General features: G+C 41.0%; 1 protein-coding gene across 7 annotated transcripts in view; it reads left to right on the top strand.

The window, feature by feature from the left end:
* Positions 1-27,504, top strand: part of LOC149219881 (flap endonuclease 1-B-like) — a 345,427-nt gene that overhangs the window by 138,830 nt on the left and 179,093 nt on the right. For 4 of the 7 annotated variants that reach the window (XM_089384509.1, XM_089384508.1, XM_089384505.1 and 1 more), the window contains one exon: positions 2,944-3,009. The exons of the other annotated variants lie outside the window; for them this stretch is intronic. In XM_089384509.1, the coding sequence (XP_089240635.1) occupies positions 2,944-3,009 (66 nt within the window). The remainder of the gene's footprint in view (positions 1-2,943; positions 3,010-27,504) is intronic. 7 annotated transcript variants of the gene reach the window in all.

Below are 27,504 nucleotides of genomic sequence, written 5' to 3'. Positions count from 1 at the left end.
TTGGAAAACTTTTGTATCTGACCCATACCCGTCTTGACCTTTCCTTTGATGTTGGCCTTGTTGCTCGATTTATGCAAAACCCACACGAAAGTCATTGTAAAGCAGCTAAAAGAATACTTCGTTATGTTTGAGGTATAGTTCAGTTTGGGATTCATTACAGTGCAGAAGCATCTCCTCTATTGGTTGGTTTCACTGATTTTGATTGGGTTGGTGACCCTGATGGTCGGAAGTCTACTGCAGGTTATGTCTTCACTCTTGGTTCTGGACCTATTACATGGGCTTGCAAGAAACAAAGTGCCATTTCTCTTTCTTCAGCAGAAGTAGAGTATCGTGGCGTCGTTGAAGCTAGTAAGGAATCCATGTAGCTTCGTCAGATCCTGTCAGAGTTTGGTTTTCAGCAGCAGCATTCGGCTACACTTTGGTGTGATAATCAAAGTGCCATTCAACTATGCAAAGATCCGGTCCAACAACAGCGCAACAAACACATTGAACTACACATGCACTTCATCAGAAAGCCCATTCATGACCATGTTCTTGAAGTGCAATATTGTTCAAAGGATGATCAAGTTGCATACGTCTTTACAAAGGCTCTCACAGAGGCAAAGTTTACTAAACTTCTATTTATGGTTGGAGTCTAGGAAGTTGTCACTAAGGGGGGATAGGCTCTAATCCCTCCTTCCTTCTCTTATTGTGTCATCTTTGTACATCCTTCAATCCTATCCCAAGTTGTTCTTAAGGGGGGGTGTTAGGATATTCCGACACATAAGAAATAATTATGTATAACTTGGTCTAGTGTATAGTTAGGTAAAGTGTGTTTCTTTAGTATGTACTTTTTGTAACTTACAATTCGACAGTCATGATATGTTTTAGACATGAAGTGATCCGATGTTTCATTCTCTCCTCGGTATTACTGACACTTGATCTGTGGCTTAACACTCGATTGGTCCATGATCTCTATTTAAAGAGCATGGAGGGCCATGTCTTAGGTGACCGTTCATGAGAGAAGCTTATGTAAATTTTCTTTCTTTTACATTAATAAATTGCTTGAAGTGGCTGCGTTGGCTTAGGCCGTGGACTATTTCTCTCTTTGAGGGTTTTAACCACGTCAAGAATACTGGTGTACTGATCTGTGATTTGTTTGTGAGCAGTGTCCTTTGGTGTTCTATCTAAGGAACTTACCCTGTAAATTCCTACACATCGACCTCATTTGAAGAGCACTGACTCAAGCACAAGAAAGTTCGATCAAGGGACAAAAAGAAGCCTCATATCCTAGCGAAGGAAGGAGGAGAAGCATAAAGATAAGAAGAACCGAATTGTTTGGGCCTGTTTTGGATCTTGTCCGTCATCTAACTGATATAGGGTTTCTACGGTATGAATTGCAGTCACATATTGTGGTTCCAAAATTTCAAAGTTGTAGAGTTGAAATGTAGTAGCAGGATTGAAGTAGAGTCAAGGTCAAAGTTGCAATTGCAGAATTGAAGTTGAAAATATCAGAGGCAAGGTTGACTTGGTGTTGGAGGGGTTCTTGGTCTTGGAATTCATCAATTGGAGATTCTATAAGAAGAATAATTTTGTGGGTTTTCCTCTCAAGATTGGAGAGGGTTTGGCCCTGGCTGATCGCCTATATCTTGTGTCCTTTGATTCATCGTCATTTATAATTTGGTAGCTGTTTGATGATAGAGAACACTAATAATAACTAAAGACAATAAGAAGTCATCAAGAAAAGTAAAAACATATCACAAGCAGTTATCAAGCAAAGAGAAATCACCTACCCTTGTTGCCCCTAGATTTCTCAACAGGCTAGGGGCTTGTTACCCCTAGTGTTGGATCTCCTTGCGAACGGGTTGACTTGTGGGCTCTCGGGAGTACTCAATGAAGTGAAGCTTCCACTTGTAGGATCCCCTTGCAACTTTCCTTAACCCAACGAGGATAAGTCCGGAAGAGGAAACTCACATTAGTTAGATTCAATTTATTTGCAATCACATTCCCACATTGTGCACTGAAATGGATCACCACATATCCATCAAATTAATTTAAATCCAAGTGAAATCTAACCTTAACTAAAACATACGAAGAACACTTCACAACACTTCATTTACAACGTTCTTGTATTTGATTATTTTTCATTGCAACATTCACTTCTAAGCAACATTTGCTTTTGGCATCTTATTTCCAAGTATCTACCTTTTAAGCTCATTTATTTTTGGTATTTTCATTTCCAAGTACAAGCACTTTACTTTTAAGCAACTGCCATTTACTTTGGGTATTTCATTTCAAGTATTTGAGCATTTGCTTTCACAAGCTATCCTACTTGGCGTTGTCTTTATCTATTATGTCATTTGTGAGTATTTCATTCATTTGATCACTATTGCTACATTTCTTGCTTATGGATGGTTATATGTGCCTTTGATTATTTCTTTTACTTGTGAAATTATTTACATGCTCTTGAAGTGATATGTTGTGATTTGCATTTAGATGGTTGAATGTGCTCTTGGTTAACTCATTTAACTCCTAGAATATTGGTTGCTTAACTTAGTTTAGTCAAGCCTTAGTTTTCTTTTTCTCATAGGGACTACCCCCCTTGGCTTCACTTGGATTTAGCCTAGATAGAGGAGTTGAAAATTGAGTGACAACTGCTCAAATCAAGACTTTCCCCAAGGCCACACCAAGTGGATTAAAGATTTATTCCACGTTAGCTTAGGTGTGGATTTAAGTGGCCACAAGTCCCATTTTCTAATAATATATATATATATATATATATATATATATATATATTAAATTTTTTTTATTTTTTCTCTGAGAGGTTTCCTAATATGAAATTTAGTCACTTGAATATTAACATAGAAATGCTAGACTAGCAACATGTTCTTCTTGAATTGTTACTTAGGTAGGTGTATAATTAGTGCAGTTTTCTGATTCTTATTATTGATGATTTATGGACAGGTGACAAAACAACATAATGAGGATTGTAGAAAGCTTCTAAGACTCATGGGAGTGCCTGTAATTGAGGTAATTCCATTGTTGATATTTATTAAAACTGTTGCAACATGTTTTAATGAATTTACAATTGGTTGTTGTTTTAATAGATAACATTAGTTGAACATACTCACCTCCTTCCCTTGATTAGTAATTCTAAGATAATATTAGTTTTGCTTAGTTACCCACCTCCTCACACTCGTTAGTAATTTTTTATTATTTCATATTTATATACATTTTTATTAAAGTAAATCACTGGGTTAATAATATAAATGATTATGCAGTTGTCATTGTCTAAGAGACGTTTTGAAAGAGACTCATCATTCTTTGAAAGAGACTCATCATTCTTTCGGAGCTTAACTAATAATATTAGTTATGTCTGTGAGTTATATGGAAATTATCCTATGGGCATACATATCTCTATTTTAAGAAAGCATGCTTTTGCTTTGTTGCTTCAATTAATAAACTATGTTAAGTTAGATATATTTGGGTTTTCTACTATTCTTATTATTTTTCTATTTATTTTCCTCCAAGTTGTCCAATGAGGGGAATTATCCCATTGAAAAAGTTACACAAATCCCTTTGTAAAGTTAGCGATGTCACCTCTTCAACTTGCACCTAGAGGGAAGAAGTCTAATCCACTAAAGCAACCTTTAGGTGACCCTTAGGATAAGTACCACTGTCTCTAGGATAAGTACCTCTAGGTACCATCATGCTTACTTGCTAACCACCAACCTAAAAATCCAGGTGTGTATCCAAAACAGAGCTCAATAACCAACACCATCTTTCCAACTTTGGGACCCAGACATCAACACAAAGTGCCGACCAGATGTCTTCCCAGGCAATGCATCACTCACAAAGCCTCAACACCCCTTGATCCAACAGATGAAGGATGACCAATCTGTCCCAATCAAACTGATTGGTAACCAGCATGCTATCAAAACCTTTGAGAGATTTATCTGTGCAAACACAAGTCCAATCAATAATATACTTTCACATGTACATCATCACATACAAATCTCTAGGGTCGTTCTAGATGTTGCTCCTTAACTCAGTAGGGCTATCAACCGAATCTTTGATAGAATATTCCTCAATCATATACTTTCCTTTCCTACTTCTCATGTAGCAACATATCCTCCGAAATTCATTCTTCAATTAAAACCAAGCTATGCCCTCCCTCTCAACCAGGAAGCACCTCTTCATCTAGACTCCCTCTTAATCTTAGGGAGATCTCTTCTATGCAGGCTTCCTCAGGGAGATCAACTTCTTCTTTTCGTCATCGGAGAATCTTTCACGGCTTCCAACTATTTCATCAGAGTTATTATCATCCTCATCATGCTTGTCACAATGAGCATCTTCACCAAGTTGAAGATTGTGTACCTGCACAACTTAGATAGCAAGTACAACCAAAACTATAGAAGCACGAAGTTAGCCATATCAGAATCACGGAAGCATTTCAACTTTATAGATACCCAGAGTTAATTACAAACAAGAGACATATACTCTTCAACATCTTGCTAGGGACTTTGTCATAAACCCTAGACTACTTCACAACAACTTTCATTCCATCTAGGGTTTCAATGTTCCTTCCAAAGGTATGACATACCTTACTTCAACATATAGCAAACCCTAAAAGCAATTCAGGCAAATATAAAACATCCAACAACCTTTCAAAGTTCATATGTTAGACTTCTCACTAGGATTTCATACAAATCCTAGATTTCATACAAAAGAGTCAATGAAAACTAGTCACAGCTTAGTCATTAACATGACTAGCTTCCACTAGGGTTAGTTGTAAACCCTAGATTTCCGATCCACCATCAATCCCAACCAAAACTTAGATTTCAACAATCTTATACAAATCTCAGATTATCATATTGTCATCATACATCAGAGATTTTTACTTCTACTAAGGTTCAACCCTAGAATTCCATTTTCACAATCTCAATAATCACAAATATATTTCAGATTGTTACATCACACATACTAGACAATTTAACTACTACTAGGGTTTAGCTGCAAAACCCTAGATTTCCAAATATCATCATCCTAGAATCTCAGACAAGGACTTCCATTAAATCCTAAAACTTATGACCATCAATAACCAGATCAACACACATATCTAGGAATTCGTAATCATACATAAGCATATCATATGTTCGACAACATTAATACATCTGACCTAGACCAAGCTAGGGATTTAACCAAAAGGACATATCTATATATACCTAGGAATTCATCATCATGCGAAGGCATTTCATATCATGTGATAGTCAAACCCAACTTCACAAATATCAATAGACATATAACAAACTTGATTAGACTAAGGTTTGATTAGACTAACACACACGTACCAAGGAAATCATTTCCAAGACATTGAAAGGGCCTTGCTCACATATTCCACCAAACCCTAATGGGTTAGGGTTTCATTGTAGAAACATAGTAAACCTAACATTACCAGAACTTCAATGGTTCATGATTTTAGACCTTATCATTCAACCCTAACAAGTTAGGTTTTCCTTATCTTACCAAAAACCCAAACATGACATCATCAATAAAAACTTCAAATAACATTTCACAATATCCCTAAGCAGCTTAAGGTTTCAAACATTCACATTAGCATACCCTTAGGTTAGGGTTTTCCAGAACCTTTCTAGGGTTCTACACAATCAGTGAAGAATATGAGTGGGGTGGGTAGATTTATCAAGAGATGAATCACCCAAAACAAGAATCATTATGATTCAATATAGCTGGACCAAGGTTACTTGGGAGTGGGAGCGACATTTTCAAAAGCTCCCGGTTTGGGAGTGAATCCCATAGCGTTTTTTATATAATATATATATTTTTTATATTTCGATGCATATATGTCAACAAAAACATGTAGAATGATGAATTAGATATAAAAACATAAAAAACATAGATTGAACCATATAACAACAATCATCTAGAAGTTATAATCTTCATCAACCACATCCACAAGTTAGTAACATACAACATATTGAGTCTCATGAATCATGATTCATCAATCTTAAAGTTTCAAGGTTTCAAAATTCAATATATAACATTTATCATCATTGATCACCAAAGTTGTACTTGTAAGCTAAGTGTAACCATTACAACAAATAATATCTAACATGAAATGAAATGTTATAAAATGAAATGAAATGAAACAACTTTCAACCTTCATGAAGCATCATATTCATAATTCATTACCAATGACTTATATTTGCCAACTTCAAACTTCAAACTTAAATTGTCATATGTTGTTTACAAAAAATATCATAATAAATATGTAAGAGTCAACAATTATAAAAACTACTAGAAACTAGAAAAGACAAGGAAATCTATCATCTACATCTTTCTCTCGCCACCACGAATAATGTCTAATTTCGGAGTAGGTCGTGGTGGTCTTCTAGGAGTCTCCGCCCGTATAGTCCCACGACCAGAACCAGAAGGCACATGCCCTCCACATGAGGATGTACATGGAGGCGGTGACAACAAAGGAACAAGACTTGGAACTCGAGCACTGCTACTGGAAGGTGGGGGTGGCATGGTTGTTGCTTCATCTTCCTCTCTTATAAGTTCTGCTTCCAGTTCTTCAAGATGTATAGTGCCGTCCTCCAAATTATCCTCCTCTGGGTGGTTGTCCCAAATTTTATATGTTGGATCCTCATAAGCCCGATCACAGTAATGACTCAACAACCTCAAGTTGTAGTGCACATAAACCAAGCTTTTTGCCCGGTTTTCATTGAGTCTGTTTCTTCTCACATTATGTATGAAGCTGTAGGTGCTCCAACACCTCTCTACAAAAGAAGTATCTACAACCTATGAGACAAATTTTTTTGCCAATTTTGGCAAAAGTCCCTGGCCGCCATATGCTTCCCACCATGTGAGAACATCAAATCTGTTTCTATCTGCCATTGCATGGAAAGAACCAAACAAACCAATGCAACTGAAGTATTTGCCTAATTCAAGATGCAGATTAGCACATTCCTCCCTGTCAGGTATCAACTTGTCTAATGCTTGCAAATATCCTGTAGATACCTCTTGATCTATATGGGGTTTGACCCTAACCCCACCCCCAGGTGCAGGTTGGCCCAACCAAGATGGAGAGTAGTATTTTGGCGTAAGGATATACGCCAAGGCATGTAGTGGAACATTAAGTTTATTCCACCTTGTACACACACAATTGTGAATCAGTGTATACAAGTTGGGATCATCTTTCTGAACAATATCTTTTATTTGCCCCAACATGTTATCCATCTGCTCATACACCTCTCCAGTCACTGGTTTATCTGTATCTGCAAAATGAATCATGTGATAAATGGGCTTGGTGAATTCCAATACTTGCCTTACACGTGCCCAAAACTGATCATCGAGAGCGGTCTCCTCCACCTGTTCAAAACCTTGTTTGTCAGTTGCATTTGTTGCTCTTTCCTTTAATACTTGCTAGTGTGGACTTGATACCATGCTAGCCAATGACTCTCTTACCTTCAAAACGCGCCTGAAGGTGAGGTAATAGCTAGCAAATCTAGTCTTCGCAATCTTTAACAACTCCAATCTTGAGTGATTGCGGAAAAGCCCATGGGTATTGCTATGATTTGTAATAAATTTTATCATTTGTTTACCTCTCTTGTACAAATCACCAATCCATTTGTATTGTTGGTTTTTGTTCTTAATAATATCATGCATCAAAAGGTTCATTGTGTGAACCAAACACCCATACCAATATATGTTGGGGTATTTATCCTCAGTAATTGCTCCCACTGCTTTACAATTAGCAGCATTATCACTGAACACTTGGATGACATTGTATGGCTCAATACGTTCAATTGTTTCAAGTAACGGTTTTGCAATGTTGATGTCGGTCTTGAACTTGTCTAAGTGATCATATACTGAAAGAAAGATGGCGCCACTAATAGACACATCAAGAACACTTATCAATGGCTTGCCTTTTACATTTGTCCATCCAACTGATACAATGGACACCCCATGCTCAGTCCAAGAATTTGTCATTCTACTCAAAGAATGTGATATTTTTGCTTTTTCATGATCAAGTCCAATGGTTCTAGCCTTGTCATACCCAGGGCTCTTGTATCCTTTAGGGTCATGCCAATAAGGTGAGCGAGGAACATTGAATGGTATCCCACATGCATAAAGAAACCGGTGAAATTTTGAATCCACATCATTCCTACACCCTTCATCAAGGAAATCTGATATGGTTCTACGCCTTAAAGAGATGTTTGCTCACCCTGTGCCTCCATATCCACTGCCATGGGAGGATGCTGAAGGAGTTCTTTGTGCATGTGATTGTGAGCTTGGTTCAAAGAAACCCTTTGATTTTTTAGATTTGTATTGGATTCCTCCTCTTCCCTTATGTATTTGGTGCTCTCTGTTGCTGACACACCTGCACAAGTTTTAATTCCTATTTTTTTATCTCCATCCCATGGCCTTTTCCCGCAGAGGTGCTTTCTGGCATGGGTGTATGGACCTGTGTAATTATTGTTGCAATGGGGGTAGTGAAATTTAGTGGTTCCACCCCCTTTCCCTGCTTCAGGCCTAGTAACATATTTTCACAATGGGGTTTGGTCTTGTTTAGTTTTTTGAGCTAAATCATGTTCACTTTCCTCTAGCTCCTCCTCACTAAGGTACTCCTCTCCGGGGTTTTCATCAAATCCACTATAACCCACTTCTTCATCCCCTTCTTCATGTTCAACCCTCTTTTTTCCAATGTTCCACCAAGTCTCCGGGACGGGGAGACGCGGGTGCGGGGAGACGCACAAAGGGGACGTGTGGGAGAACCCTGAAATTTTAGGGAAATTTAGGGGAGACGGGGAGACGTCGAGGTATATATAATATAATTTTTAATTATATATATTATATATATGTATATAATTTTGAAATTTTAATGTTCATATTCATTGTTCAATAATGCTAATTCATCAAGATTCAATAATAAAATTCAATATGAAATATTCAAATACAATGTACATTGATCCATATCATTCATCATTCATCAATCATCAATCATCATTCTATAATTTACATCATTCTATAATTTACTGTTACATTGAATCATTGATCTAAAAATTAAATGCTGTCACTCATTTTGCAAATAGTTTATTTTGCAGATTTTGTATTATTTAATGCCCTGCAAGAAGGGTTTGCTTAAAAAAAAATTAAAATTTAAACGGTGAATTTAACAAACAATTTAAATTTTACAGTTCTGAGTTTAAAAAAAAAAATTTAACAGTGAATTTGACAAACAATTGAATTTACAGTTCTGAGTTTTTTAATTTTTAATGCCATGTAAATGAAAAAACTTCAAAACTTTAACAGTGAAACATGAAAAAAAAAATTAAAAAAAATTGCAGTCAAACTCACTGTGTACAGTTTGGAGCAGCTGCGTGGAAGTTTGGACTTTGGAATAGCGTTACACTTTACAGGCTTACAGTTACAGCAAAGATGCCGGCTGGGTGGAGGACGATGGTATAGCAGCAATGCTGCCTGCGTGGAGGGTTTGGTACAAGTTAAAACAGTTTAATAATTAATAATAACATTAAATAATACATGGCCCGATTAGTGAACGCTGAGAAGCCCAACGAAACCACCTCAGAGACAGCAAAAAATCCACAAAATTACTTCACAAAATCACCTCAGAAACGAGTTTTCTTGTTTGAATACGCTGCTGCCTGCCGCCTGGGTGGGAGGATGCCACTGCAAATTTGCTGAATCGTTGAATCAGAATCTTGATACGCTGCCGCCTGATGCCACTGCTGTTGAACTTGAAACTTGATACGCTGCGTGGGAGGATGCTGCCCAGTGCCTGCCACTGCTGTCACGGAAGTTTATATTGGAATTCCTCCGCACCTCCTCAAACAACAATGCTCCCACCATACGTTGCTGCCTGCCGTTGCGTGGGAGGAATGCCTCTGTTAATACGTTGTGTGGGAGGATGCCGCTGCCACTGCTGTTGATAGTGATACCTTGCTGCCTGCCGCCTGCGTGGAGCAAGATACGTTGCTGCCTGCCGCCTGCGTGGAGCAAGAACTGCAAGTTTTCAGCTGTTCCTAAGCGCTGAAGCCTGAACCTAACAGCAAGCCGCTGCGTGGACTGCGTGGAGAAGAGGGAGGATGCGCTGAAGGTTTGAAGAGCAAATGGAAGAAAAAAATGCGTTGAGGGGTAAACCGTAAGAGCATAATGATTCATGAATGGCGGCAAGTGAAAATTAAAAACTTGAATTAAGTTTTAACCCTAACTTTCCAATATTAATGTAATTTTTTATTTGTAATTATTAATTTAGTTTATTTTTATTTTTTATGTTTTTTTAATAAATTAATTTTCATTTTCTTTTAATTTTTTTTTTGGTTTATAAAGGGTAATTAGACAAAAATGAAGGGGGACGCCCAGAAGAACCCCATTTTCGGGGGGACGCCCAGAAGAACCCCATTTTTGGGGGGGACGCCCAGAAGCACCCCTTTCGGGGAGTCGAGTCTCCCACACTGGGGAAACGCACCCCCTTGCGTCTCCCCGAGTCTCCCCAAAAGGGGGACGTGGGGAAACGCACCCCCGAGAGTCTCCCCGTCCCGGGTGCGTGGGGTGCGCGGGGTGCGCGCACCCCGCCCTGGGGGACGCGTCCCCGTGGAACACTGCTTTTTTCTACTCTCCAACACCATAATAACCAAAAAAGGAACGAAGAAGAAGAAAATTCCAAACAATATAACCATGATGTTTGAAATTTGAAGTTATGAATCTGCAAAAAAATGGAATGGGAAATAGAGAATTTTTATTTATTTATTTATTTAGCAATGAACATAAAAAAAAATGGCTAGATTAGAGTGTAGATCCTACCTCTTTGGCCTCCAATCCCAAGCTCCAATCTCCCTTTGCAAACTCCGCAAACTCCTCCAAGCTCCTCTCTCACCAAGCTCCTCTCCTTGCTTCAAACTTTCTCCAAACTGTCTTGCTCTCTCTCCAAATTCTCTTGCTCTCTCAAAATGGGATGAAGGAATAATGGGAGGGGAGAGGGTCTATTTATTTCCCCCCCTCTCCTTCCCTCTCTCCCTTTTTCCCTCCCTTTCCCTCTCCCCTACGCGACTGTCGCCTCTCTCTTGGCCGCGTGGGCTTCGCTTTCCGGCAATCGGGAGCGACGCTCTCGACCTCAATCCCGAAAAAACCAAGGAGAGGTTTTTTTTGGGGACCGGAGCACGGATTGGGAGCAAGATCTGGGGGGGGGGAGTGCTCCCCCACATCCTTGAGCTAGACGCAACAATGTTAGTAATAGATTGTCAAATGAACCTTTAATATAAATAAATCAATGTATTTAAAGCATACCTTTGTTCCTTGACAAACATTGTCTTGAGAGGTCCTCCTTCATACTTCTTTCAAATGTTTTTAGTAGAGGTGATTAGTATTTTTTGACTCCTTTTGACAAAATCTAAAGGCTCAAAATGGGAGCCATCTAAGAATAAAATCTCTTGCTCATGAAACCCATGAAGCAAGCATTATAATAATAAATTTTATTTTTCTTCTTTACATCATTTACAGAAATCACAATTACATGTCATTATGAAGACCAAACTTAGTTACTCTTTTCAACACTCCCTCTTAACTAGGGTGGTATTCATAATGGTACTTGGTCATTTTGAATTTGAAGAATTTCTCATAAGAAGAATCAGATTGGTAACCCATCTATATAGCATCATATCAACCAACATTGTTACATAGTAAGGCCTTGACTAACAACTCTATCTCTCCACAAGATCTGAGCTCAATGTTGGCGAGACCAATGATTTATAGACACCTTTATCATTGTCTCTTCTGAAACATACCCCACCCAGGTTCACAGGGTGTGTTCCACTAGGACTATTCTTATCTTGGATTCCCAGTCCTCAAAGAATGTCGATCCTCTACGACTATTCTTATTTTGGCTGCCCTATCTCATCATCAAAGAGCATCGGATGCCAGAGGATTACCCAATCCTCCATTTTGTCTTCCCAAGTGGAGACCAGAATGATGTGTTTATCTCTTCCTCTTAATTAGGGAAGACATATCTTCCAATAAAGGAATGTACTCATTCCTACGAAATGAATGTACCTAAGCTCCCTCTTGGCTTTAGGAATTTTTTACTTCCAATCAAGAATAGTTGTTTCCAGGCTCCCTCTTAATTAGGGACCTACAACAACTCCTCATGTGGAGATGATGGGACAATTAGCTACTTGAAGAACTCCTTCCTTCGATGTCATGAATTTTTTCTTTGTCACCAAGTCTTCATCTTTTGGGACTTATTCATAGGGCACAAACCTTTCATCACTTTCATCTATGAGTCAGTCATGTCATCTCTCCTTTCATCAAAAAGTGATCCATCAGTCTACATCTGGCCTTGCTTCATGTCATGTTGCCTTCTTCATGCTATCTTCTTGTTGACGGTGCTGGACCCACCAACACGTCAAGGGGATCTCCTCGGTAAGAAGTCCCAATTAGACCTTAGACCGTTTGGTGTAGGAGTCTCAAGAGTGGGTCGTAAGGTAATGCCTTGACCACGGTGTCGCACAGAGGCAAGTAGAATAATTCTATCAACAACAAGGGTGTGACTGATGCAGTGAGTCAAGGAAGGTGTATGAGAGGTTCCAACACTTCGAAGGGGGAAGGAGGTGAATGTGAGTTCTCGGTTGCAAGGGATCGGTCCCAACTCGGCTAGGAACACACAACACAAAGGACATGCACAGCTTCCGGCGGAGCAGTCCACTTGGATGCGGCAGTCACATCACGCAAGGTAAGATAACACGTACAACACTCACGAATCAGTGCGACACGAGTGTGACGGTTGTTATAGCAAGGTTCAAGTGAAAGATATGTTTGATGTCCGACAGAGTAGTCGACACAGACGGTGACAACATTAACAACATATGCAACACATCAACAACAAGATTCATATAATTGCATGTGAATCAGCTCATACACAGGTACGTAAGTTAAACAACACATATCATTAAAGCAATCGGAGCAGTCCAACTACAATAACAACAGATGCATGAAAATGCGCTAGCTCTTATTATATAAAGAACTGTAAGTTGCAATCATACAATACATCCATGTAAACTTGCCAACCCCAACAGTGGAACGTTATAGCCACATCCGCCTACTCCTCCAAAGAGATGTACTAGCTTTGTGCAGTGGAGAAGCCAAGGCGCGTTACAATATTGTCCAAGCCTTCTTCAGGATATTCTTAGTAGAAGATTGGCTGACCAAAAGCCCTTACAATGAGTTATGAGGGACTATTTATAGCAAAGGGTGGGGTGACCCTTGACATTCCCCTTTGTGACCATTCAACTACCCTCATGACTCTTCACCTACTCTATGACTATTACATCCACTCTTGACACTTGACTTACACTTGACATGACTCAACATTACAATGCACATGTACCCATGTGAACAATGGCTTGGACAAGCCAAACTAGACATCATTCAGACTTAGACAACCATAGAAGTCCAACTGCTCGACATCCTCATGCTGATCAACAGTGACATATTGATGCCAAGATTGGTAGTCCTTGAGAGTGTCCGTGTGTTCTGCTGTGACATCCGTCTGAAACCTGAACCTTGCCTCCATAGCATCTGGGTACATTGCTCGAGCTCCTCTGTCCAACTCGTCTGTGAGCATGCACATCATTGTCTTCAATGTGGCCGGACCAGCAACATACTTGCGCATGATGTCTGCATTGATAGGCAAGTCTGGGCTGGTGGCGGTGCGCATCAACTCGTTGAAGTACGAGTCAAGCTCCTGTCGGACCTGCTTCTTGGTCTTCGCCTGGGTGAGAGTCCCAAGTGATGGGATCGCATGAGTGTGCACTATAACCTCCATGCTTTTGAATACTCGTGCATGGGAAGCCTGTATGCTAGTGATGAGTTGCGGTAGGTCTTCATAGTTTTGGATCTGACTCCGGATACGTGCTTGCAGCTCGACCGCATTGGCCTTCATCATCTTTGGCAAGTGAAGCGGGGCTCCCTTGTACTTCATCGTCCATGCTTGCATGTTATCAACAATAGTATGTATGTTCTTCAAGATGCGTGCTCTTCTCGCACATCGCTGTTGCCATCCGTGGAGATGAACGACTGCTTGATGCACGGTACCAAACTTGGAGTACAATGCTTGCATAACTGTGTCCAAGGACAATACTTCATCTAGTATTGCCTTCTTCAGTTCAGCTCGGGTGGACATTGTCACCAAGTCTCCTCCTTGCTTGGCCACCTGTAGTTCCTTCACCATTCGCTCATTCTCAGCTATGAGAAAATGAACACTTGAGCTAGTGGCTTCGGCATACACTCTAGTTGCATTGGCCAACGCAACTGGATGCTTGTGCAGTCACAATCACTTGCTCTTCAAATTGCACAGGGGATGTTTGGTCCTCCGGAGTCGGTACTCTCTGAGACTGCACAACTCTGTGATGAGATTCGTCAAAGGAGATGTTGTGCATCTTTGCTTCTGGTTGACCACCAAGGATCTCAGTGCCTCCTTGGTCATTTGAGACTTGCTCATCATCGGGATGCAATGAAGCAGGTGAGTCGACCTCTTTGTGGTGAGGCATGAGGTCGGTATCCTGTTCCAACTCCTGCTGCTCCATGTCTGCATCCAACTGTTCAAGTGCCTGTTCTATCTCATGAGCAAAGTCTTGCCCCTGCGATGGTTCACCCTGTTTGCCTGATGCCAGTTGTTCAGATGAATGAACTACTTGTACGGGCACTGCTTTTTTTGTCTGCACGTGATGCGCCCTCTGCTCAATCTGTTGTTGCTGCGCTTTCCGCTCCTGTTGGTGCAACTCTTGTTCTTTTCGAAGTTGCTCCCTCAACTCATGCAACTCGTTCTCTGCTTCTTCCATTCTCTTCTTATCCCTCTGCCTTCATGTGATTCTCTTGTCGCGCTGCTGCCTCTTCGTCTGAATAGCCATAGTTGCTTGTTCTACAAGTGGATTTGCTCAAAACTTGCAGCTTTGCTCTTCCTCCATGCGGTCGACAATCTTCCTCTTCCCTTTGTCGCGCACAGGTATGCTTGGCTCTGCTGCTTCTGCTACTGTTGGTGCTCTCCGTGATGCTGCTTCATGCTACTTTGCTAACCACTCTGCGACGAAGTTGACCTGTTCATTGGTTCTGGAGGAATTGTAATAGTATCTCCATGAGTCCTCCTCGACCCAATGACATGCCCCATGGATCTAGTTGAACTAAACTCTCGCGTAGTAATCCTTCACAATGCAATGTGGGTCATACGGGTTGAAACTTTCGAGGCAGAAAGGATACTTCCGCTTGCTTGATACTCTGGATCTCCTATAACCCAATCCATAACGGAAGAGCCGGCCAAGGTGCCTTCTTCTTTCGTTGCAGTCTAGCTGTCAATCCTACTGAGATGTGGTACGCTACTTCCTGCATGACAAGCACGTCCAAGGCGAACTTTAGTGGAATAGGCAGAGACTTCTCCACATTGAACACTCGGATGAATGTGCCGAACTGTGAGGCATACCAATCTGCAATGCAATGCCTTCATCGCTTCCTCTGACATGCAGGGTGGATCCTGTTCGAATATCAACCTGTAAACTAGGGTGACAAAATGGTTGGACATCTGTACGATCGCTCCTCTGAAGCTGCATTCAGACAACAGCTTGAAATACGTGTTCACAATAGCCTCCGTCGGTGAACATGCCAAATCCAAGCCCGAGAATTCATGTCGGGCACAGACTGCATCTAGGATGTAAGCGGACATATATATCTCTGCATGCATACCATCGGGTGACTGCCGAGCCTTCGTGACTTGCTCCTTCAGTTGATGAGCTAGTATGCCAGACCAGTTGCATGGTCTTCCTTCTCTAGCTAATTGGTCCAGCGCGACCACCCAACTTTGAGAGAAGGTCTCAGTGCTTGCTTGGCCACTCAGTCAACATGCGAATATGACCAAGTATTGGTATGCCTTCCTCAATATCTTCGTCTTATAAATCTGATTGGGTGTCATCCTGAAGCGAGCTGGGTCCTTTACCCAATCCTTCAGAATGTCTCTAGAGTGGCCTTTGCTGTTGGGCAAGCTGGACGGGGGAGTCATGACAGTCATGGGCTCGGTCATCTGATACATCTCATTGTAATCTCGTGCCCAGAAGGTTGCAAGCGTCGTCCCACTGACACTGCTCAAGGTCATCGTCTCGGGGTCAGTGTGAGAGACAATCCAGTGAATCATGTCTGCGCATGGGAATGCGGGGTATCTGCATGCAATTCGGTACAAGCCGGACTTATGAATGTTCATGTACACATGACGGTCTTTAAGGTCTTCCCCAAAAGTACCTGCGAATGTTTCATCCACTCTTGCCACTTCAGTTTGATATCCTTGTCTAGATACAACTTCGTATCTTCAATAGATCGGCAGACCAGAGGACACCTGCTCAGCTGCCGTTCCAACTACCATACAATTAGTGTCCTGAGATCTTGTTCTCTTGGAAGCCATTGAGATAGATGAACACCTGAAAGATTTGGAAACAAGCAACATGCATGGCAAGTAATATGTCAGTGAAAAGAAAGCAAATCCGGGGAAGGACACAGCACATACCTGGGAAATTGATGAGCAAGATTGCAAAAATTTCACTGGGAGGCTGAGTGAATGGCTGCCAGAACTATGCAAAAGGTAGTTTGGGCTGTCTGGGAGGCTGGACTAGTTGCTGGATCTGTGAAATGCGTAATCTAGTTGGGCAATTGGCTATTGGGATTGCGCAGTGCGCAATCCCAGCCGAGAAGGACTGCTGGCCAGGGAAAAATTTGCGCAATTTCTTGGGCCAAGCAACCATTGTCCTCTAGGAATGCGCAAAACAGTCGAGGAGGCCAGTGCTAGACCAGAATGCGCAAATCTGGAGAGGAAGGTGAGCCTTCCTTCCCTAGATTGCACAATACAGCCTTGGTGAAGGCAGAGCTCGGGCCAAGGTTGGCCCGATTTTTCGACGGGCAACTGAAAGCAAGTAAGTCGATGAAATGCATGGCGACACTAAGTGATAGCAGAAGTGATTGACAGTGGATACAAAACATGAATGAAAGATTCAACAGACAGATCAACATGCATGTGGGTGAGGCAGTTCGGCGGTTGGACGAACCTCTGTGCACAACAGTTTCATGCATGCGACAACAGTGAGATAGCAACGAAAATTGGAACAAAGCTAGGTCAAGCTAGAATATATGTAAACGACAATAGGCGTTCAAAGAAATCAAGCAAACAACACTCACACAAGCGAATACACAAAAACAGTGTTGCACTAATCGCGATTTTATCGTAAAATCGTGGTTTTTGAAAACCGGCGATATTATCGCCCAATAAATACAACAATTTTTTTTTTGGCGATTTTTTTTTTTTTTTTTGTATGAGGAGGTGACACAACCTACCCAAGCTACCCCTGTCACCAGTAGAGGACGTGGTCTACCTCCTGTAGCTCCTAGTTCTTCAGCTTCTAGAGCACAACAGAGTCCACTGCCAACTCCACCGACATCTACATCTAGAGGGGCAGAGGAAATCAGTAGTATTAGACTTTAGTTATTTGGTTCATTTCATTGTATATGACATTATGACTCATGATATGAGATACATTATTATATTTTTTGTTGATATTTTGAGGCTGACTTGGGACTCAGGAGTCAGGACTTACTATTCAGGACATGATTCACTGTTATGTGTGATGTAACACTAGAAATGATATTACACATCTTATATATTAGTTCTTTTATCATATTTATGTGTCAATGTATTTATTTTATGTTGTAAATGCTTTAGATATTAAAAAATTGAAAAAAGATGAATATTTTTGTATATTACGATTTTTTCTCGTTTTGTACCAAAATTTTCCCGATTTTTACAATTTTTTTCCCGATTTTTTCCCCTTGCCGATAATATCCCGATAACGATTAATGCAACATTGCACAAAAAGTGACAAAAATGCTGAAAAAGACAAGTTGAGGCCACTTACCCGTGAATAGCTGAGCCGGATGTGTCGAAGAGTCTTGGATGTGCTGTGGGATGTCAGAGCTCTAAGATCGATGTGAATGAATGAGCTTTGATGTGTCAAATAAATAAGTTTGGTCTCGTGATGCGCATGCCACAAATCTAGGAAAAAGCGACTTTTGGAGGAAAAATTCTAAAACAAGTTTGCATGTAACCCCCGGCTGCTAAAAATAGCTCCCTGAATCATGGGATGCCTTTTGCATGTTGTCTCTTGCTATTCCGGGAAGATCAAGTCATGCATGCATGCAAGTCAAGTTTCCTCGGTCCCAGGTGGAACTGGTCAACCGAACTGTTCATGCATGCGAGTGTTCAACTGCTTAGGAAAAATGCATATTCCTGGCTTGTAGCTGGGTTGACTGCCCATGAGGTTTGCGCAATTTCTGGGTAGAGTAGCTGACTGCTGCCTAGATTTGCGCAAATCCTGGGCTGAATAGCCTGCTGTTGGGAAAATTTGCGCAAATCTTGCTGGGAGGGTTGGCTGGCAGGATTGCGCAATCCTGGAGCCCAGCAGGCTGTCAGAGAGGATTATGCAATTCTTGGAGGGAAGGCTGGTTGCCCTCCATAAATGCGCAATTTTTAAGTGGAAGATGTTCAGCCTGCAGTTGGACCAAGTCCAGGTAAGCAGCCTGTGAGGGGAATGGATCGACTATGATCGACAGGCTGCCTTTGTGCGAGGAAAACACTGAAGCTTGAGTACTTGATGAAGCAAGACAAAGTGATGTGTAAGGTTGGTAGGGAGGCTCCAAAACAGGCTAAGGCAAAATTTTGAAGGGTGGTTGTAGCCGCTACAATAGTTGGCGACACACTGGTAGAACTCTAGCTCTCTGCATAGACCTTTTTCGTGAAAAGCAAGTCTACCACCTCCAGAAGTATTGTTTAGTTCTCAACTCATCTTGGTTTCACACTAACTTGATTGTAGGATGTAGCATCTGCCAAGCCCTCGGTCGATTGACATACATTCCAAGCCAAGGCAACACAGTTGTTTCGATTGGGGTTGAGGGGGTATAGGTGCACAAGCAGTATAGTTGTCAGAGTCTTAGTTTGATCTCTGGTGTTGCTCCCCTGCCAGCAGGCCTAGACAGTACCCCGGTGGAGTCACATAGGAACACAAGCACGGCTCTACTGCCAGCGAGCCTGGTCAGTGCCCCGACGGAGTTACTTGCATCACCTTCATGCACAGGAAGCCTTTCTCTTCTTTCACCTTATTTATTTTTCATTTTGAATTTTTTGACTTTTCATTTTTTCATTTTCATTTTAACTGTGCATAACACTTATTTATTTCAGAGGCGGAAGAGGGATCCCGACTTATTGAGAGTAGAGGAGGTTGTTTTAGCAGAGAAGTAGTTTATTATATCTCTGACGTGCCTGTTAAGGTTTTCCCCCTCACCTTACTCTACTTGACCGAGCTGACAAGGGTTAACCCAAAAACAATCGATTAGAGAAGGTGACACTAGTTAGCGTGCAAGCGTCGTGTTTACACCAAGGTTCACTTCGAACAATATGTATTTTCCTTTGACGTATCATGGACTAAGAGTAACAAGCTCATCATACAGAGGCAAGATGACAGATAACCAAGTAGTGATAGCTGTACAAGTCCTCTTGTACTTTACCCAGCTCACTTCAAGAGTCATACATGGTTTCATGCAAGGCTAACCTACGAATGAAACAAACGAACCAACAAACATCAAAGCAAAGCAAAAGCAGAAGCTAAAGTGAAAGCAAAGCAGGTAAGTAAACAAGCAAGCAAACAAACACGCAAACAAAGCATATAAGCAAACAAGCATGCAAGCAAACAACTAAAAGCAAACACTACTCCTACTCCTACACTAACGGTGCATGGGCCTGATCACGTGAAGTGATACTTCCAATGCAGCCACCAACGCATTGGTAGACCCATGTTGGTGAAGGCTTGGTCCGCGAGCAACCCAGTGGTGCGAACCAGCAAGCAAGAAAGATATAACAATGAAGACAACCACACTTCGTGTTTCAAAGTGCCCATGTGACATAAGTGAGTGCAAGTGCATGACAGATAGTCCGTGGACTTCTCATGGTGCTGTGTGACACTACGTGCAACTTTGAAGCATAAGCACACTCTTGACTGTGACATGCAAGCAAACGAAAGAAACAAAGATAACTTGCGTCACGAACGAGTGCTTGCAATGTAAGACTCCTCTAATGCATGAGCAATGGGATCGTGCAGTTCAAGTGGAGGAAGTGTGATCTGTGAGTGAGATGGATCTTCAATGCATACAGATGAGTGATGAGGAGCCTTGGGTGATTGAACAGTTTCATGATCGAAAGTGAGACTAACCCCAAGAGAGCGAGGGCCTGACATAACCATCAGCTCAGGCTGAAGTGCCTCGACAGTCTTGGGTGTCTCAACTTCATCATCAGGTAGATCATCATACACTGGTGGCTTCGAAAGATCGACTGCGATAGATTCATGATCGTGATCAAAATTGGAAGCAAGTGGATCACGACCGCCACGATCAGGAAAATCAATGAATTCCTTGGCATCCTCATGATCAGATGAATCAAACAGAGGGGTAGATGAAAAGCGAACGAACTCATTCTTTGTGTTTCCAGAAAAGACAGATGAAGGATCAAGTGGATCTTCAATGAATAACTTACCTTCTCCGTTGTTGAATAATGGGCTAACATCTGGTGAGTCATGCGAGTGATCAACAATGGGTGCATCCGTGGATGAAGATACATATGCAAAATCATGGATGGCAGGTTCACCAAAGAGGTTAGGAAAGAACGGAGGGGGCTCGGACGGAAGGGAGTCATCCTTCGCCGAATATTGATGTTCAAGCTCCCACTCATACTCTTCATGAATGACAACACATGTTGGTTGTGCAACACCAACTCCGTCAGTGGGTTGTTCCTCATTCACAACAAGTGAAGAGTTCAGAATGGACGAACACAAGACAGCATCATCCGGAGGAACACCTGAGTGCGAAGACAGAGGTCGAAGAAAAGAATGCATATGAGAACTCAAAGGACTCACAACCACATCTGCGCGAAAATTGAGTGGAGTGATGTTGGGAGAGTGTGAAGGATGAACAGGTGTGTGAACATGATCCTCAACATCACTAGGCAGTGGTGGAGCTGTTGAATGAGAGGGAGGCAGACAGTCAGTTGAGACAGTGCCCGCTCCCACAAGAGATTGCGCAGTTCCATCAATGAAGAATGTTGAGCGAGGCTTGATATCAAGCTTCCTCTTGGGACAGGCAGATTTCTTAAGGCAATACTCGAACCGGTCCCAAAGATAAGCAAATTTCATCTGGCTCCTTGGAGCTTGAAACTGCAAGTCATGGAAGCGCTGCCAAAAATCAATAACAGATTCATGCGGAGCCCTCCGTTGCTGTAACAGTTTCCGGTCAAGATGGTCTGGATCAAAATGATAGAACGTGTCTTCAATAAGATCATAGAAGTGCTCAAATGAGTGCACGGTGTCAGTCGGTAGGCTGAGCACCCAACGAAATGGAGATTCACGAAGTGTGTATGCAAGCAACAAACCGACCTGTTCGTCAGAAAACTCATCTTCCTCATGAATCATGGAAAGAAAGTTATGTAAGTGCTCAGGCCAGGCCACTTCGCCTTCACCATCATACGTGTGAGTGGACAAGAGATCGAAAAGCTTCCCCGAGATGGAGACATCTTCATGATTTGAAAAACACCTCGGGGGAAGAAGAATGCAAGACTCCATGAAAGATATGTAGAGGTTCAAAATTGGATGAGAGGACACTGCTTGTCATCAGGCCCTCCTTCTAGCGCCATAAATGTTGACAGTGCTGGACCCGCCAACATGTCAAGGGGATCTCCCCGGTAAGAACTCCCAATTAGACCTTAGACCGTTTGGTGTAGGAGTCCCAGGAGTGGGTCGTAAGGTAATGCCTTGACCGCGGTGTCGCACAGAGGCAAGTAGAATAACTCTGTCAACAGCAAGGGTGTGATTGATACAGTGAGTCAAGGAAGGTGTATGAGAGGTTCCAACACTTCGAAGGGGGAAGGAGGTGAATGTGAGTTCCAGGTTGAAAGGGATCAGTGCCAACTCGGCTAGGAACACACAACACAAAGGACATGCACAGCTTCTGGCGGAGTAGTCCACTCAGATGCGGCAGTCACATCACACAAGGTAAGATAACACGTACAACACTCACGGATCAGTCCGAGACGAGTGTGATGGTTGTTATAGCAAGGTTCAAGTGAAAGGTCTGTTTGATGTCCGGCAGAGTAGTCAACAAGGACGGTGACAGCATTAACAACATATATATAATTGCATGTGAATTAGTTCATCCACAAGTAAGTAAGTTAAACAACACATATCATTAAAGCAACCAAAGTAGTCCAACCACAATAACAACATATGCATTAAAATGCATTGGTTCTTATTATATAAAGAAGTGTAAGTCGCAATCATACAATACATCTGTTGTCGCACAGAGTGTCTAGGCAGCGCGACAACGCTCAGAGTAAGGGCTGTCACTCTTAATCCTTACTCACTCCGTTTAGACTCTCTCCTAGGCAAGTCAAGGGGGGTAGTCCCTAAGGTAAATGGATGGGAAAGCCTGTGGATCACGGGCTCTAGGAGATTTTAACGATGGACAACTTGATGAAACTAAATGATTAAATTAGATTGATAAATTAAATGCCAATGTAAACAAGACACGACCACAAGATAGAAACAATTATAGACAAGTGCCTTCGATATTTGAATTAACCATCAATAAAACAAGTTATCCAGAACGATTTTCAAAAAGTGACAATCATAAATAATCCACAAAAAATGCCCAACACTGTATCACGCAAGATATTCAGATTTAAGACGGTTATCGCTGACTGCCTAAATCTAGATTTAATAAATTTTCTTCAACAGCCAAATATGATTAAAAATGTTTATCGCACCTTGACCATAGGAAAATCATAAAAATTGCATTTAATGACCAAATGACACTAAGGAACTTTAGGTTAAATTTTTTTAATTATTCCTTAGGAATTTAATTTAATCGAAGGCTTAAAAAATCAAAATTTTTAATGGGCCATAGGCCACATTAAAAATTCTAGAGTTTAAGCAAAAAAAAAAAAACTTTGAATTTTATTTTAAATCCCTAGTCACCAAATTTAAATTTATAATTTAAAGTTTTTAAATTTTACCTTAGATTTTCATACCTTAGATTTTTTATGATTTATTAATTTTGAAAATTTTAAAATTTTAAAATAAAATGAAAATCATAAAAAAATGAAAATCTAAGGTATGACAAAACTAAACAAAGATTTAAATGAAAATGAACTAAACTAAATTGGACTAGACAAAAAAAAAAAAAAATGATATCTAAACTAATGCACACATAAAATATTTAACGTAACCCTAACCTAACTTAAGAAAAGCGAAGGAGCATTTTTTCTTTTTGTTGCATAGCTGCAGGTCAAAGGCAGAAGGATTTTGAAGCTCGAGCGAAGGCCAAGGGATGGACTGCGGTTTGGTTGCAGGTCAAAAGGAAGGGCGTATTGAATGGCAACGATGGAGGGTTTAGCTGCGGGTATGGACGGAGAAGGCTGCGTGAGTGATGCAGATATGCTGGTAGTTGTTTGGACTGCGTGAAGGTGAGATGGACAGCAGATGGGCAGCGTGGATGGATGCGGATCTGCTGAATGGAGTTGCGTAGGATTTTTTGTAGGTTGGACGGTGAGAGCTAGTAGCGAAGAGTGGCAGCGGACAAGGGTCTTAATGCAGGTCCAGAAGTGAGGAGCGGATGGCTGTTGCGGGCTGAGCGAACTGCAGATGGGCAGCGTGGATGGATGCGGATCTGCTGAATGGAGTTGCGTAGGATTTTTTGTAGGTTGGACGGTGAGAGCTAGTAGCGAAGAGTGGCAGCGGACAAGGGTCTTAACGCAGGTCCAGAAGTGAGGAGCGGATGGCTGCTGCGGACTGAGCGAACTGACAGAGGATGTGCAGAAAAGAGCCGCGGAGGATATGAAGAGCGTTGGCCACGATGGGTAGGTTTGCGTGGAAGGATGGGGAAATGCAGTGAGAGTTTGGGCACGCTGACTGAGGGTTTGAAAGGAAATGAGCAGCAGAGAGGGATGGAGCAGCATAACACAGCGAGGGTTTAGGCCAACGCTTTGAATCCGGGCAGGGTATGAGAGGGATCCACAGCAGAAAGTTAAAAAAAAAAAATCAAAATCCCACAGTGAAATCCACAGACCATGCAACAAAGAAACTGAAAATGCAAGCAGCAGACAGTTGACCCAGAAACCTTGTAATTTTTTTCGGAAATCTAATTAAAATATCAGAACCCTTAAAACATTTCTCCAAAATTTAAAATTTTTAAATTTAAAACCTGGATTGCAAAAGGCTGAATAATATCCCTGCAAAATTTGATGCTGTTGAACCCCAGAGGTCCAGATCTTACCCTCCAAGGCCTAGATCTAGACCCTGCACAACCTTCAGCTTAAGATCTGTAGCTGCAATACAACAAGAAACACCCAAATGATATATACAATGACCCAAAAAACACCCAAAACCCTAAAAATCAAAGTCAGAAAACTAAAATTAATTACAGATCTATGTACGTAAGTGGTAGATCTATCAGATCTAGGGAGTGTGAGTCCGACTCCGCTCCCAGATCTGATGATTTGAGGCTCTCAACAACCAGATCTAAAGATTGAGCACCGAAAAATTAAATTTTATTTTTTTGTGAATTTTAGAGGAGGTATTAAGCTCAAAACCCTTCATGCATCACCCATCAAAAAAAATATCTCATGATAAGCCCGGGATCAAATTCAAACTGGGCTCTTCAGAAAACACGGATCGGGAGTTGGCTGGTTCAACTGAGAACTTCCCCGAATGCTCGATGATCTAATAATCAAGGATTTTCCTACAAAACTCGATTCAGCTGTCAATATAGAGCGAGAAAACAATAATAAAATTAAGATCTAATAGAGATACCTGCTAGTATATTCAAAACTTAAATTATCATTCAAACCCCAGCGACTGAGCAAGATACCTGTACTCAAATCGTTTTTCAGAAGCTATTATTAATGGCAAAAAATAAATTACGCATGAAAATAATACATCTTACAACATTTCCATGAAGAGTAACACCAGCAGAAATTAACCCCAAAGTCTTTCTTTATTGCTCATAAAAAGATTACAAGAGAGAGCTTTTGCTTAGTACACGATCAAAAGGTCGGATGACACTGACTGGCAAATGACCTCCTATTTAAAGATAAATCCTCCAACGGCTAGTTCGAGTGATCCTTGTCAAAGTGATCTCGACCGTTGATGAGGATCAAAATTTCTTTTATTCTCATCCGTCGAAATTTTAAATGTTGAGAAAATTTCAAATTTTTCAATTAAATGCATTTTAATAAATTTAAAAATTAAAATTTTGCATTAATTTCCTCAAAATTTTGACTTTGACTTAACCCCAGCGACCCAAGGCGTAAAATTTAGAAAAATAATCAATTAACCTAGTCCCTGGACCTGTTAAGATTTAATTTTTTTAAAGGATCCACGAATTTTACCTCTGGAAAATTTAAATTTACCTAGGACCTAGGACCTATGAGGGGATATATTATTTTTTTAATCCTCAAGACACTTTACATCATGATTTTTACATTTTTTACATCTCAAGGGGGAAAACCTATTTGCAAAAGACCCTCACAGACTACCCAGTTCTGCAACACAAATATAATCTAGCAGATCAAGCAATTTGTAATAAAATAACCTAACCAAATGGTTAGGATTATTCCCAAATCACTTTTACATAGACTCGATCTAGAACACTAGGACTCCCCTAAGATCCTAGCGACAAAATCGATTTCGGCTTTGGGGTAAGGTTGAAGGAAAACTCTGCCGACCATCCGAGAATGGATTGGTGAGACAAAAAACCTCTTGGAATGTAGATCGTCACCAAAAAAGTAGGTTTACCTAGGTGATTACATACACGACACGGATCTGCTGAGATTATTTACATTATACACATGTAGACTAGGTTTACATTATAAGATGATGATCAAGCTGATGATGATAGCTGGACGGCACAAACACATCGATCAAGCACTTTCCATTTCACGAAAAAGGGGGTGTATGGCTATGGGTCGTTGACACGTAGTGGTCAACATCTGGCTCTACTTGGGGACACGTTGCTGCACTGGAGGAATGTGAGAATCCAGAATCTGCATCCACGCAACACACAACAAAACATAAGTAGTGTCCATCCAAAAATCATCATATAACGTTAAGCACAGGAAAGATATAAGCTCTTCATTTATTAACTAGTCTAACAACATGAAAAACCAAATCTAACTACAAAATGAAACACTGAAATAACAGGGCATAAGGTTAGAAATACAATACAAAGATGCCCCATGGCATCAAATATAGTGCATACTGAGCATTTCCATGCTTTCAGGCAAATCTGTCGGCTGTTTCTCGGATGTGCCATGTCCAATTCTGCATACGGTAGGATTTTTTCCTATCCGAAAATCAAGCTGCTTACGGCCATCTCATGCATCAAATCGCTTTCTCATTCTCTTTCTCTTGCATCTTTTCTTTGTGGCAGGTTGTATCACTAATGACGTGGAACATTCAGCTTCAAAACTCTCAGATGAAGTATGTAGGGTATGCATGACATGTCTTTCTTCATTTTGCATTTGATTCTTATCAATTTCTGTTTTATCCATGTCACTTTCAATTAGCCACTTTTCAATGGAGCAAATGACCTCATAATAAGATGGGGCTTGCTGCAGCAGATAAGGAGGCTTCTGATCTATTGACGTCTCCATGTTTTTTTCATCCTCTGACCGATGTTGAAATTTCTATAGCTGTATTGTTATGGCATCCATCTGGCTAGAGCGTTCAACCTTCATAACATTGACTTCCTTGGTATGGTCTTCCTCCATGGTCAATAACTTATTTTGAAGACATATCTGACTAGCTTCCATATCTTTTATTGCTTTGTCATTCTTTGCTTTCATGCCCATGAAACAATTTTGCATATAGTTTATCTCTTTCTTATGATTTGCTTGCATGGTAGCCAACTGATTATTATAATCGAATGTCATGATGGTCATTTCTTCATCCATAGTTAATAACTTGTTTTGCATAGAATTAATTTCCCTGTCATGATTAGCTTTCATGGTTTCCATCTCCTTATCTCGCTTGTCCAGGTGGGTGTATAAAGTTCTCATATCCTTGACATAATCAGTTACAAATTTTTCTTGATTAAGCTCCATATTTTTTACCAGCCGCATTAGTTCTTCTATAATTTGCTTCTCATTTTCCCTTTCATTGTCGACACTGATTTGATAACTTGTTCCCGCTTTTCCACTATCATGGATTTGATCTGCAACGGTACAACTGGATGGCACATTCTGATATGGAGAATTGTCTTGAAATCTTTCATCGTTGCCGAGAATAAAATGTCCCCGGCAACGACGCCAAAAAATGTTGTCGCACAGAGTGTCTAGGTAGTACGACAACGCTCAGAGTAAGG

Source organism: Pinus tabuliformis, chromosome Q (assembly GCF_031772625.1).
Source record: "Pinus tabuliformis cultivar Carrire ecotype Pingquan chromosome Q, CPIR1, whole genome shotgun sequence".
NCBI classification, from domain to species: Eukaryota; Viridiplantae; Streptophyta; class Pinopsida; order Pinales; family Pinaceae; genus Pinus; species Pinus tabuliformis.
This window is presented reverse-complemented; position numbering and strand designations above follow the sequence as displayed.